At 45.2% G+C, this 14,643-nt stretch overlaps 1 protein-coding gene across 1 annotated transcript; it reads left to right on the top strand.

Moving 5' to 3' along the window:
- Window positions 1-7,094: 7,094 nt before the first annotated feature.
- Window positions 7,095-10,020, top strand: LOC123444831 (internalin I; the record flags this gene model as incomplete). Its single annotated transcript, XM_045121687.1, has 6 exons — window positions 7,095-7,444; window positions 7,588-7,742; window positions 7,875-8,092; window positions 8,290-8,902; window positions 8,990-9,502; window positions 9,656-10,020. Coding segments are annotated over 6 exons (1,962 nt in total), but the record flags the coding sequence as incomplete, so codon positions are not given.
- Window positions 10,021-14,643: the final 4,623 nt, after the last annotated feature.

Here is a 14,643-nt window from a genome sequence, read left to right on the forward strand (position 1 = left end):
TGGGTGGACCGGCGCTTGGGTACTGCCCTTACTTGGACAAGCATCCCACTCCCTCTCGCAAGCATTCGCAACTACGAAAGAAGAATTAAGACAAAGTCTAACCATATCATTAAACTAGTGGATCCAAATCAGCCCCTTGCGAAGCAATGCATAAACTAGGGTTTAAGCTTCTGTCACTCTAGCAACCCATCATCTACTTAGTACTTCCCAATGCCTTCCTCTAGGCCCAAATCATGGTGAAGTGTTATGTAGTCGACATTCACATAACACCACTAGAGGAAAAACAACATACAACATATCAAATTACCGAACGAATACCAAATTCACATGACTACTATTAGCATGACTTATCCCATGTCCTTAGGAACAAAAGTAACTACTCACAAAGCATAATCATATTCATGACCAGAGAGGTAATGAGTAGTATCAAGGATCTGAACATAAACTCTTCCAGCAAGTAATCCAACTAGCATCAACTACAAAGAGTAATCAACACTACTAGCAACCTTACAAGTACCAATCGGAGTCGCGAGATGGAGATTGGTTACAAGTGATGAACTAGGGTTTGGAGATGAGATGGTGCTGATGGAGATGTTGATGGTGATGAGTCCCCTTCGATGAGAGGAGTGTTGGTGATGACGATGGCGACGATTTCTCCCTCCGGGAGGGAAGTTTCCCCGACAGGACCGTCCTGCCGGAGCTCTAGATTGGTTCTACTCAAGTTCCGCCTCGTGGCGGCGACGAAACCACGAAAAAGCTCCTCCTTGATTTTTTTCTGGACGAAACCCTTCATATAGCAAAAGAGGGGGCAAGTGGGCCTGCAGGGTGCCCACAAGCCCTCATGGCGCGGCCTGGGGGGTGGCCGCGCCGTGCAGGCTTGTGGCCACCTGCACGCCCCCCTCTGGCAGTTCTTCGGCCCAGTATTTTTGATAAATCGGGAAAAAAATCCTCGTTGATTTTTACGGCGTTTGGAGTTGCGCAAAATAGGTATCTCAAACTTGCTCCACTTTCAGGCCAGAATTCCAGTTGCCGGTATTCTCCCTCTTCATGTAAACCTTGCAAAATAAGAGAGAAAAGGCATAAGAATTGTACCGTGAAGTGAAATAACAGCCCAAGGAGCGATAAATATCAACATGAAAACATGATGCAAAATGAACGTATCAAGACCCCATGCTTGTCTACTAAATAATGTACATATGTACAGCTGCATCGTGTGTGCTGCTGGCCCTCGCATTTTTACGTAATCTTGAACCTATGTATCCTCTAGAGATCAATAAAGTGGTCGTATTTCCGTACCAATTTGTTGTGTATTGCCAGAAGACATGATCCATGGGCTGGTAGTGCAGGGTAAACTGGTTTCTCTGAGCCGGGGTGCCATAGAGAAAGGAGCGAATGAGTTTGGATGCGTCTATGGCTGGGCCTGGAGTTTAAATAGCGAGCAGATGGCACGACAATTGACAGGGCTATTAATGGTGGGCAGCAGACGACGAAAGGGTGGCACCAGAGCAGGTTCCTCGGCATTCACACATGTTTAATGTAGGTAGGCGTAGGGGCGAGCTGTCTTTTGAACGCTAAGTAGTCGCATGCACAGGGAAGGGGCGCGAGCGGTGCTCTCGCCCGGCGTGCCACTTCAATGTGAGAGCGCGTGATAGGTCGTGTCTGCTCTGAGACGACATGAATGTAGCACTGACGCTCTGGAGCGACGCTGACCACTTCGGACGGGAAAGGGCACGAACGAGAGGAACTTTTTTGGGTGGGCCAGGTTTGGCGGACGCTTGCAAGGAAGCGGTCGGATGTCCGCAAAGGTCCCTGAGTTGCTTCTGGTTTGCGAAAAAATGACATTCAGACCGCCGAGATGACTGATGGAGGACCACATTGGATAGCAAAACATGTTTGGATCGTGCAGTCCATACGATTACACACAGTTTGAGGGTCGGCGCTGGAGATGCCCTAGGAGCATCTACAACCAGCCTTCTCATACCCCGTGTACGCCCCGGGTGGATATCCACTCACTTACCGGTCCAGAACCGACTGAGAAGGGATCCTCATAACGGCCCCATACTCCTGGGCTAACCTGCACCTCTCATATTCTGTTCATATTTGAGGCGGAATAAGTCTCGGACGTGCCTCAACGTGTTTGCCATGTCAGACTAACTATAAGTATGCAGAGAACATGATCGAATAGAAGTGCTTGGTACTTTGTTTTAAGTTATTAAAAATGCATAACAAGGGATGAATGAATAAAAGATGTATTAGTTGATGATAGAAATGTGGTACTTCCTCCGTCCCAAAATAAGTGTCGTTCACTTAATATAAAATATGCATTAGTTAAGTTACAAATTTGCGACACTTATTTTGATATGGAGGGAGTATTTTGTACGAGACAGAAGCACACACATTGATCCTAGAAAAAAAGGAGTAGACATATTACTTGAGAGGTAAGTGCAGTATTAAGAACAGTAAAACTGCACCTAATCCCTGTCTTCTCACGAATTAGACATTTCTGGCCGTTTGATTTCCTCTGTTAAACGTTGCTGGTCGTTAGATCTAAAGTAAACGCTATGTTTGCCGCGAACTGGGCCTAAAGTCGCCCGGGAAGCTACTCCCGTAGCTATTTTGCAGCCTTGTGGTTAATTGGGCCAGTTTTCCTACACGGCCCAAGGCAGCAAAGCCCGGTTTAGCTTTACAGAAAATAAAATGTAGTGAACGAGAACCTCCCCCCTTCGCTGCTCACGCTGCCCCTTCCTCTCCCCGCCGCCGCCCACAACGGCATCTCATCCCTCCTTGCTTCCCAACACGCCGATCCCGCCTATGCCTCTGAGTCCCCCGCTCGCCTTGTGGCCACCCACGTCGACCCTCTCGCCCGTGACAACGGATCCTCCCCTCCGAAGATCTCTCGTGACCTAAGTGAATCCTCCTGACACCATCGCCGGCAAGAGTAACTGGAGTAGCGACGCCCGACGACTTGTCCCGTGAACCTGGAGAGAGACAACAATGATGTGGGCATGACTTGATGTAGATTTTCCCGGTGGAGCTGAGGAGAGGCGAAGAAGACGATGGGCATGATGCTCTGACGCGTGGAGCTCCTCTAAACCACGCCACCACCCATCTTCTTTTCACAGCCAAGCGCAGGGGAGACGAACTCCCTTGACGCTAGCGTACCTCGCGGACCTAGGGCTGACCCTAGGTGCCGCTGCCAAGACCTCTTGCTCGTGTATCCACTGCCAGCCGTCCGGTAACCAAGCTCGTGAACACTTCGCCACAGGTATGTTCGCACCTCCCTCCCTTGCGGTCGCGCCACCGCTACCTGATGTGTGGATGTGTGACATCTGATTTTTGGGTTAGGCGGACACGATGTTATTCGGTGCACATCACGCAGTGGACGTTGAAGGTGTTCCAAGGAGCGATGGAGGGGGTGGATCCGTCTCACGGTGTTCTTCAGTCAACATCGCTGACCAGTTGCAGGCACACCGCGACATGCCGCTCGAGTAGTACCAGGATAATCAATTTGTGGGTACTTGAAGGTCCACGCCTCCCTGACAATTCGTATTCTCGATGTATGCATGTGCTAAGATCTTTCTTGCCTTGATCTAATTTTGATGCCTTGATCTAATTTTAATAGCTTGCATTCAAGTGCCTATTCTCAAGATTAGAATGACTCCCATTCTAACATTTTCCTTCTGGTTGTTCTTGGGCTACTAATAATTGAGTTGTATGTGCTTGCTGTTAGTTCTTTTTATGTATATATAGATTGAAGTTTTGTCCAAAAGAACATCATGGATTGACACCATATTTGGATTACTTTTATTCATGATCTTCTCTCAACTCAAAAATAACAATGAATGCAAGTTCTCCAGCTCGGTTGTGATGGATTGGCCTGATTCTGTTGGGTTGGAAGGCGAGACACTGATTCCTGCTTCAATGTTTTTTGCTTGAGAGTATTACGTTTGAATGCCCACATCATCCTTGTTGAAAGTGCCAATGACTACAATGTGACATTATTTTTTAATAACAAAAACTTCAAAGCTTTATAAAAAAATTGAAACATAATTTCTTCGGCATGTTCATACTGCAATATTAGTATCTTCAATGCCCATTCAGATCTGCGACTATCTGAATGCTAAATCTGAACTAACAAGCTCCAACATGCAAGATTGGCATGGCATATCCATCTTTAGCTGTCTGTAGAGGCACTAGAACATGACAAGAACTTTTTCTATTAACATTCTATTGCTCATCATCCTACTTTTATATCCGAAGCTAACTAAAATTTGGGTGGTTGATATTTTTACCTATTCTATATTTTCTAACTTGACGGATTTGGAAGGTTAGGTACTGATTTCTACATCATTTCGTCGGTGGAGTATGTTTTGTACAAATAGAATTATCATAAGAAAATTTCTCGCCACCTGATGTTATATACTTTGTTGTACTGAGAAGCCACAATACTGAACCAAAGCTTTCAAATGTAGTTTTCCTACTTAATACTCTTTGCTAAGTTTCTCATCATATCGGTGGTTGAACCTCTATATGTTCTTGTGTAAAGAAGATGCTTCAGTACTGCCCTTTGTATGCAATAGGGAAATGGTCTCTTTGTTCATCATGAGAAACAATAGTTTAAAATTTAGAAATGCTTATGAAGATTACAATGTTAGTCACGTGATCCACATCAGATTCTTTATATTATTGTTGATGCACCAAGTTGTTTTTCTGGGTAGATCAAGAATGTCTACCGTGTGTTGGGTCAAGGTGACACAACACAATGCATCCCATTATCACTATGGGTGTAGGATGGTATAGTTGTAAGTTAGGATTTTTAATACATGAAAAAATTGATTGCTCGCACAAGTAAGGAATGTAATTTATATGATATATATACTTTTACAATCATACCCTTATGCAGGTGTTAATTTGATGTCACTATTTTGATTCCTTGAAGTGAGTGATGTTCGGAATTAGCATTCTTCGTCAGAATAGAGGTATTACATATGAGGCAAGTCTTCAAAATAAGGGAACAGAAAAGTTGCAGAGTTACATGTGTGCTCAACATCATTTCACCAATATTCATGTTAGAGATAATTCGGTGACCTTAATTATGATAACCTTCGATAATGTCTGCTCCCTGTGTTGATTGCTATTCTCTTTCTGGTATGAAGGAATTGAATATTAAGTCAAATCAAAATCAAAAGAGCTCTGGTGAGTGAGAGTTTCTGTACTGTAGTTTCTTGGAGTTACCATTCTTCAAAAAATTCTGAATGGATGTAATAAACAATTCTTAGATGATATGTATTCTAAATCAAGACTTAGTCAATATATGTTACAATTTTTCCAAATTTCTGAATGGATATAATACACAGTTCTTAGACAATATAAATATAGAGAAGGTAAACTACTAAAGAAAGTTCTAAAATTCTATTATGGATATCCTTTGCAATGATTTGCAGTGTGTTAACCACTTGATTCTACCAATATCTGTTCCATAATTAATTGGACCTTTTGTTTCCAGAAACTTGTTACTTTCCTATTTAATTGACTCCATGAATATTTGCAATGTATCGAACATAAACAGTGTTCTTCCAGAGCATTGTACTTAGTTTACCATCCAAATGAAGAGACTGTTAATCTTTTACGTTGTAAATTTATATTTTGCATGGAAGATAGCTTATACAGTGGGACTTTACAATGCATATATTTTTGATGGGGTGAGAGTCAACCTGCTATCCCATAGTTCACAGGTTAGGCGTTCGTCTATTACTGCAAGCTATCGTATTTTCACTAACAACTTCACATGTACTTCAAGTCTTGAATGGGAGCAAATACAAGCTTTTTATTATTGACATACTAGCACAACCATATCTAATATTAACTGTATCCATGATGCTTGTTGACTATGGTATACGTTGTCAATGATTGTTGACTATAATGTGAGATAAGCGTATAGCTGGCCAAACATCCGTTTCTTATAAGCAATGGACATACTATACCCAGTTCCTTTCCCGGATTTAGTCCAGTGTGCACATCTATTCCGTTTTTTGCTCATCAGATTGATGATGTGGCTCTTAGTGGTGGTGATTGTTATATATCCAATTAATCAACTGAAAATACCATTAATCCGTAAGTTATTGTCTTCATATCATTAATTTATGCAAGTTGTCGTCGTTACGCAATTTCTTTCAGGCTTTAACACAATTAAGTTTGTAATGTACCCCCGCGAAGTGTGCCTTTATTTTCCTTAATCTTTTGATGGAATCTGAGTTTGATCAAGAAAGTTCTAATTTATTTGCCAATATATTTGATGGGGTTGGTGGTACATGACCTAACCCTGATAGAAGAGCACATCTATTTGATGTAGAACTCAGGTAGAGCATTGGTTCTTTTCTTTCAGTTGATCAATTAGCCGTGACAAGATCTTATCTTTCTCATGGTCTCACGCATTTACGCTGCCCACTGTCTTTGTACTGTTTTCAGGGGGCCTCTAGATTCAGGAATCTCATGCCCACTGTTAAGAGTGTCTCGCCGCTGCATCTTAACAATGAATCACTCCTACATCGTGGCAGGGATGTTTTTAGTAATGTTGTCAACTAATTGTTGCTATAATGTAACACGTACGACTGATATCAAGTTTCTAAAGAATGAAAATTTTAATTTCTAAGAATGAGGTGGCTATTTATTTCTGTGCGATATATTGAGAAGCTTCTTCCCAATTGGTAATTTGTATTTTGTCCTTAAAGTTTCAACACATATGGCTTTTGTGCCTATAAGATTATTTTAGGGATTTATTCTGAATATTTTGTGTTTGCAAGTTCTACGATCACCTAGCACCGAATTATTATTTCCCCATGAACTCATTAAATTCTGATCTTTGGTAACCAATAAATATATGTGTAACTTTATGAAAATTTAAGTCCCATGTTTTATGTGTACTTGCAACAACCATTCTATTATAAAAATGGATGAGCGTGGCAACGCGCGCCTTCCATTATCTAGTATACTTGATTACTTGAGAGCCAAGGAATTCGAGAGTTACCTTAAAAAAAAAGAAATTGGAGAGCTGTCTTGAGGGCCAAGTACAGTACGTGGGTTAATAAACATCTTCTACTGTTAACAAATCTTACGCCGTGCCGAGCTCTGCGAGGACCCCCAGATCCCATCATTTCGCCTCCTCCCGTCAAGCGGCGGCTCGCACCGAACCGCCTGATTTGCCGTGCGGACGTGCCGTCCAACCCATGGCAGCCTCCTCCTCCTCCGCCTCCGCCTCCGTGGCCGGAAACGCGGGCGAGCAGCGGCTCCTCGACCGCTGCATCGATGCGGCGGCGCGCTGCCCGGCCTCCGTGGAGGCCTGGCGCCGCCAACGCCGGTCCCTCGAGCGCCTGCCCTCGCAGCTGGCCGACGCGCTCCTCCGCCGCCTCGCCGCTCGCCGCCTCCTTTTCCCCTCCCTCCTCGAGTAAACGCCCCACCTTCTCCGCCCAGACATGCCAGATCTTTTTCTTTGTTTTCTCCACCATGAGACGGTTTTTGCGCTGCTCCGTTTCTGGATCTGTTGCTTCCTGCCGCGTCTGGATGGATGAATCGTGCTTTTGTGCGCAGGGTTTTCCGGCACTCGGTGCAGGAGATCGACTTGAGCGGCGACATCGCCGTAGATGCGGAGTGGCTGGCTTACCTCGGCTCGTTCCGGTACCTGGGCGTCCTCAAGCTGGCCGACTGCAAGAAGGTCGACCACTCCGCGATCTGGTCACTCTCAGGTACAACTCTCGAGCCTATCTATTTCTATAAGGAAAACCATGATTTCAGTACGTGTTTTCGAAACATGACCTGGTTCGGTTGAATAAATCAATCGCCTTGCTAGTTTTAACAATATTGCTCTGATGATTCAGGCATGAGTATGCTAAAAGAATTGGACCTGTCGAGATGCTCTAAGATAACTGATGCCGGCATCAAACATATAGTCTCCATTGATAGCCTGGAGAAGCTACACTTATCTGAAACTGGATTGACTGACAATGGGGTGATGCTCATCTCAGCACTAAAAGGTTTAATTTTGCTAGATTTGGGAGGAATTCATATGACCGACAAAGCATTACGGTCATTACAGGTACATACCCTCATGATGTGCGACCATTTTTTTCCCCATTAACAGATGCAGAGAGATTCTCCTGTGCTAACCTTGTCTCATCTAGTAATGTTTATATTTTCCGATAGCATATATACACATCAGTATGCCACTACTTTGCTCATTTCTTTTTGAGTGACGCGTAATGGAGTATTAATTTATAGTTGTTACTGTTCCAGGTATTGACACAACTTGAGCACCTTGATGTATGGGGTAGTGAAATTACTGATGAGGGAGCTTCCGTCCTTAAGGCGTTTACAGGATTGAGGTTCTTAAATGTTTCTTGGACACACGTGACTCGTTTACCACATCTTCCAAACATGAAATATCTTAATATGAGCAACTGTACAATTTATTCTATTTGCGGCGGTGATTCTGAAGTTCATATTCCTCTGCAAAAGTTTACGGCCTCTGCAGCCTCATTTGGTGACATTGATGAAGTGTTCTCTAGCATCGTAGCAAGCTCATTTTCATTCTTGGACATGTCTGGTTGTTCTTTAAGCAATTTATATGGCCTGCAAAAGATGAAAAGTCTAGAGCATTTGGACATTAGCTTGAACAGAGTAACTGATGATGCAATGGAGTATGTTGCAAATATTGGAATGAAGCTGAGATATCTAAGCCTCAAGAATACTGGAATAACCTCTCAGGCACTATGTATTTTGGCAGGAACAGTTCCAAACCTGGCTTCACTGTCTTTAGCTTATACAAAAATCGATGATTCTGCTCTAGTATATATCAGCATGATGCCTTCATTGAGAGTGATAGATCTAAGTCATACAACTATCAAAGGTTGCTCTTTTGCTTTGCATTTATTTGTTTTTCTTGATTAAATAAACATGCTTTCTCTTTGAGAAACTGAATTCTATCATATGACAGGGTTCACTCGTGTTGAAGCAAACTCAGAGAAAATACCGTCTCTGCCTCTACTTGAGCATCTCATATATCTTGAAAGTCTAAATCTGGAGGATGCACCACTATCAGATGAAGTTATACCTCCCATGGCATCGTTTAGAGCACTAAAATATTTGTACCTGAAAAGTGATTTCTTGTCTGATCCCGGATTGCATGCCCTGTCTTCTGCCTCAAATTTGATACATCTTGGATTTTGTGGGAGTGTATTATCAAACTCTGGGCTTCTGGAATTTGTGCCCCCTGCCCAGCTACATGTGTTGGATTTAAGTGGCTGCTGGATCTTAACAGGGGATGCCATCTCAACATTTCGTAGGCATCACCCGTCGATAGAGGTGAGACATGAACTAACGCAGGAACTTCAACCAAATCGTGGCAGTACTTCACAAGTTCACAAGTCTAGGCAACTTCCACGTGCAAAAACAAAAGTTGTTAATAGCTCGGCTGATTCTAGAAGGCATTCTGGTATCTTCTTCGTAGGTAAGGCCGGGGTGATGTAGCTTCAATCTGTTTTATTCTAACTGTGATGTAGCTTCAATCTGTTTTATTCTCTTTCAGTTAGAAGAAATATAATCTGAGTGAGCTATGTGCTTTATAACATATGATAACAAGTTTGCCTTTTGATTTAAACAGATCAAAGGATAAAATACAGCAGGGAGGAAATGATGGAGATCCAAGAGCATACCCAACCGAATTCTGTGTTGCATGTTGTGCCGCTTCCACCAGAACTGCGAAGGATGGAATGAGCCAAGTTCTGGTTTACATTTCTCACCCGTTTCAGTCTCGTTATTTGATTAAACAGTTTAGCCATTCTATTTTCTTGAGGGACGTGACAATTTTGTGTTAGCTAAAGACAGCTGGTGCCTCTCTCACTGTATGCTGGAAACTTTCCGAGTTGTAATATGAAGAATTAGCTTGTACTATGATTTATATGCTTTTGTGATCCTGAAATATGTATTCAGTCAGTTCATCTGTTTTAACAGAGGGCATTTGTGTTATGTTGTCAGATCTGACCATGGGTTCAAATGGTTGATGCTTCCGGATGTAGGATGATTTTTTGTCTTCGACATGTGTATGCATTTGCTATTGATCACACTCAACCTTATTACCTATGAGCAATACATGGTAAACGAAGGAGGGTCCATGAGGTGCAGCATTTTCCATGTAAATGTGTGGACTAAATGGATCATTTTGTTCCCTCCTTGGTGGAAAATAACTAAGTTCACCCCCCTACTGGGAATCAAATGGATCATTTTGTTCCTTCCTTGGTGGAAAATAACTAAGTTCATCCCCCTACTGGGAATCAAATGGACGTGTTTGTTCTTCTAACCAGCTACCACCTATGGACTCCCGGAAGTTATGCAACTAATGCAAGTATGCACAAAAAACATGCTGCTGGTGAAGTTGCATTGTTGGTATAATACGATAAACTAACTATACAGAAACAATTTAGGAAGCCAAAAATGCAAACACCAGCAAACTGCTGGTGAAGTTGCATTGTTGGTATAATACGATAAACTAACTATACAGAAACAATTTAGGAGGCCAAAAATGCGAACACCAGCAAAAGGCCCAGAAACCTGCAGTTTCTTAAGCAAAAAACCCTGACCTGCTCATCAATAGCCATTCACAACTCACCGGTATTCTCCGCATGAACATTTCCCATCTTTCGTCCTATGGAACCTGTTGGTATCTCTCAATATTATCTCCCTTCCAGTGGATTTGGAGATGTACGCACACACGAAGATACTTAAAGGTCCTTGTTGGTTTTGTTGGTGATGTAGTAATCAAACCAAATGCCACATCAATCTTCTCGCTGAGCTGAAGCAGACACTCCTTGAGGTCATCCGACAGAGCACAATGCTTGTGTGTACTAGCCATTGTCTTTAATTTCTCTGATCGATGCAACCAACTTTGCATAGATCTCTTGTGATTGTGGATGGCCGGTGTCACCAGCTCGGAACTCATGAATGGTGTTTCCAACATCTATCCAACTCAAGCCAGTTAAGTTCTTGTGCCTTACCAGATTCCTTATTCTTGCAACTTCGTTCCATAAACCAACACAGGCATACTAATTTGAGACAAGCACAAATGGAGCTGGATCTCATTGCAACTTCGTTCCATAAACCAACACAGGCATACTAATTTGGGACAAGGACAAATGGAGCTGGATCTCACGGCTCCGGACCTATTTTTTGAAACGCGGTCCCTTAATAAACGGAAAACCGGACTAAAACCGTCATAATATGCCCGTCAAAACAAGGCACATAGGACAACCTGGTAACCCACACAAGAACGCATACACGTCGCCAATGAGAAGAGCGTTGTCGAGGTTGCAATCCGGCGTCATCGTCATCACACCTCTGCGAGGGCAGCTCCGACTTCACCATAGACGACCATCGATGTAGCCTCCACCACAGGCAAGCGCAGAGGCCTGCGTCAGCCAACGCCAAACATTCCACCACACGCGCTCTCGATCAGGCAGCTCCGACTCTGTCGCCGAGCATTGTAGGATATAAAGTGTTGGACCTGCGTCGAGCCAGCACCAATGACGACCCCTCGAACACGCCGGGTGAGACCGACTACCAGAACACAACTGCAAATCCTACTCCGCTTGAAGCCGCCATCGTTGCCACACAAGAAGCCGCACAAGGCATTCACATTGCCGGACGGGCACCAGCTGACCGCAATGTCGCGAGCGTCTAGCCCATGGAGCGTGCAAACGAGATCCAAAACTCTTCAAGACGACGCCCCCAAGAAGGAAGCGACAACGCCGACGCCGTCGTCCGACCCAATCGGGTCTAAGGTTTTCACCCGAAGAACTGGATCCGAGGGTGTGCAGGGAGAGAACTCCTCGACGGTGCCTCCAAGGAGGTGAGACGACATCCACAGACGCTGACACCGTCGGCCGGCAAAGCTATCGCCCGACAAGCTTTCACCCGTAGCACCGCCTAACACCACAACCCCGCGCATAGCACCTCCGCTAGCCCGCACACCTCCCATAAAGTCATCACGCCATGACCACGCAGAAGCCACCACAAACCCCGTCGCCGGCCAGAAGAACCAGCGAGCCGAAACCAGCCTATCCCGACTGGATCTGGGAGCCTCCTGAGTCAAGCCATCGACGAAGAGCCGCAGCCGGCGCTACGCACACCACCAAACCAGAGCCACCATGCAAGGAGCACGGGCTGCCACCCCAAAGCTCCGGATCCAGCGACAAGAGGATGTCACCACCAGATCCACCCGAAGCTGCCAGCCAAGCTCCAGCTTCAGATCTGCCCGACGCAGCCACGAGGACCAGAAGGAGAGGGCCGCTAGGGAGTCACACGAGTCGCCGTCCCGCTGGAGAAGGTCGCCGGTGATGAAGTCGGGGTGCTCCTACCGCCAGCTTGCCGAAGTTGCGTCGCCTGACCACAAGGGGCCTAGCCTCCCCAGCCACCTCACCGCACCGAGGCGCCGACCCTCGCGACCACCGCAGCCGTCCCCACCGCAGATCGAATCCGTGGCCGCCGCCCCGGCACCCAGCCTCGCCGAGAGCGCCGAGCCGTCGAGGGCCGGTCTCAAAGCGCGTCAGCGTGAGAGAGGCCCGCCGCCGCCGGCTAGTGCACATGCTTTGCCCGACAGCGACGCGCACCGGTGGCGGGGGGCAGGAAGGAGCAGGAGAGGTGGTGGCGGCGGCGCTAGGTCACGCTCGGGTTTTTGCACTGTTTTGATCCTTTCAGCAATCTTTGCCACAAACTGAACTCGATCTGAAAGTATTTCACTATCTGACCCTTTTTAGAAACACCACAACCCGTGGCGTTGCTGCTGCACGTAGAAACGTCAGTCTAGTTGGGCATTTCTGCCCCATATTCAAACGCCGAACTAGGCCCCGTCCCTGATCCACATAAAAACGTCGTGCTATCTGGCGTTGTTGTCCTTGTTGCCAACGCCATATACGATGGCGTTACTCCCTGTTGCCTCAAGTCAGTCTCCTCTCTCTCTATACACAATGTTTCTGTCCACTCCATCAATCTCCTCTCTCTCTCTTGGCTGCCTCTCGCAATGTCTCTGACAAACAGAAGTAATAGTCAAGGAAAGCAGTAGAATACTCTCTGTGGGTGAGTGACAACAACTTCAATGCCCTCTTCCTCTGTGATTCCTCCTCCTCCCTCTCTCTCCAACTCTGTGGCTTCCTTCAGGCCCGAGCCTTTGCTGGCCATCGCCCACCTTGGACAACGTGTTTTCACTGTGTATGCCGATGTTAAAAGCCATTTTCCTTGACCACCGCCCCAACCCTAGCAAGACGATAATTCGTCATTAGAGCGTGTAGTAGGTTGTAGATTTTGTATTAAGTCTTTTCTGTTGACTTTTTCCCTGTGTTCTTTACGAAAAAGGCAAAGGTGTCTATCGTCGTTTGGGGAATAATTAAACATGTTGCTGGAGTGGACGTATTGATGCACTGTGTTTCTTACTTGGTGAGAGAAGGCGTATGAGAGAGCTCTCTCACGCTTGAGTGCAGCGTCTTTCCTCGTCTGAAGCATCACTTGAATCTCCTCTATCGTCCACGGCCGGTCGTCCCAGTCTTCGGCGGCGAAGTTGCTGCCGTCTCGCGACCGCGACTGCCCATACAGCAGAAACGCCTCTATTGTGGCGTTTTTGCCTTGGGCAGCAACGCCATCTAGTGTGGCCTTTTGGCCTGGACACTAACACGAGCTAGTTTGGCATTTCGGTCTGGGCAACAATGCCAATGTGGACAGGCGTTTCTACGTGCAACAGCAACGTCACGGATTGTGACGTTTCTAAAAAGGTCAGATTGTGAAATAATTACGTACATAGTTCATTTTGTTCTATACTTTCAGATTAAGGTCAGAATAGAGAAAAAGTCTGTCACGCTCGGGCCACTCCCCTGAAGAGCGACGCGGGCGGGGGGAGGTAAGGGGGCTCCAGTTCTATGACATGATTGGCCGTTTCATCAATCTTGTTAGTCCTACAAGCACCGAGGACCCTGCACAAGCGGGAGCTACGTGCATCGGGCTGTCCCCTACAAGCACTAAGGAGAGTCTTCCAAACCAATGCATCCACTTTTGAGGGCCTTCCATTAACCAACTCTAGAGCTTCTTGAACAAGACCCGATAGTGCAAGTAAATCCATCATGAAAGCATAATGTTCCATCCTCTGTATGAGTTTGCGATCTTACTGGATTGATCTGAAGTATCCCTTTCCTTCTTTAATTTCACGAGACCAACATGGCTACATGCAAATAACACAATAATGTATGTGGCATCATTTTATTTGACACTTGCTCTGTCATAGCCTCCAGTATCCATTTATTCCAAGTGTTAAAAGGCAACAATTACCATGGCATTAGTGTGCTATTATCTATCTATCTACGATGATCACTATGGACAAGTACCATTTGACATTACTACGAAAGAACAAGTTGTTCAAGAATAGGACTTGTAACATCACTTTTCCATCTTCTTTATGTTGTGCAAATTCAACATATAATGACTTTCCAAATGTCATTTTGAAACAACCTTGCAGCGTGAGATGCTTCCACACAGGTAGAAAAATGCAAAAAACCTAGACCCGTTGCTAAACATTTTGATCACGCATTACCTATTAAATACATGTGTTCA

This window comes from Hordeum vulgare, chromosome 3H (assembly GCF_904849725.1).
Source record: "Hordeum vulgare subsp. vulgare chromosome 3H, MorexV3_pseudomolecules_assembly, whole genome shotgun sequence".
Lineage (NCBI taxonomy): Eukaryota > Viridiplantae > Streptophyta > Magnoliopsida > Poales > Poaceae > Hordeum > Hordeum vulgare.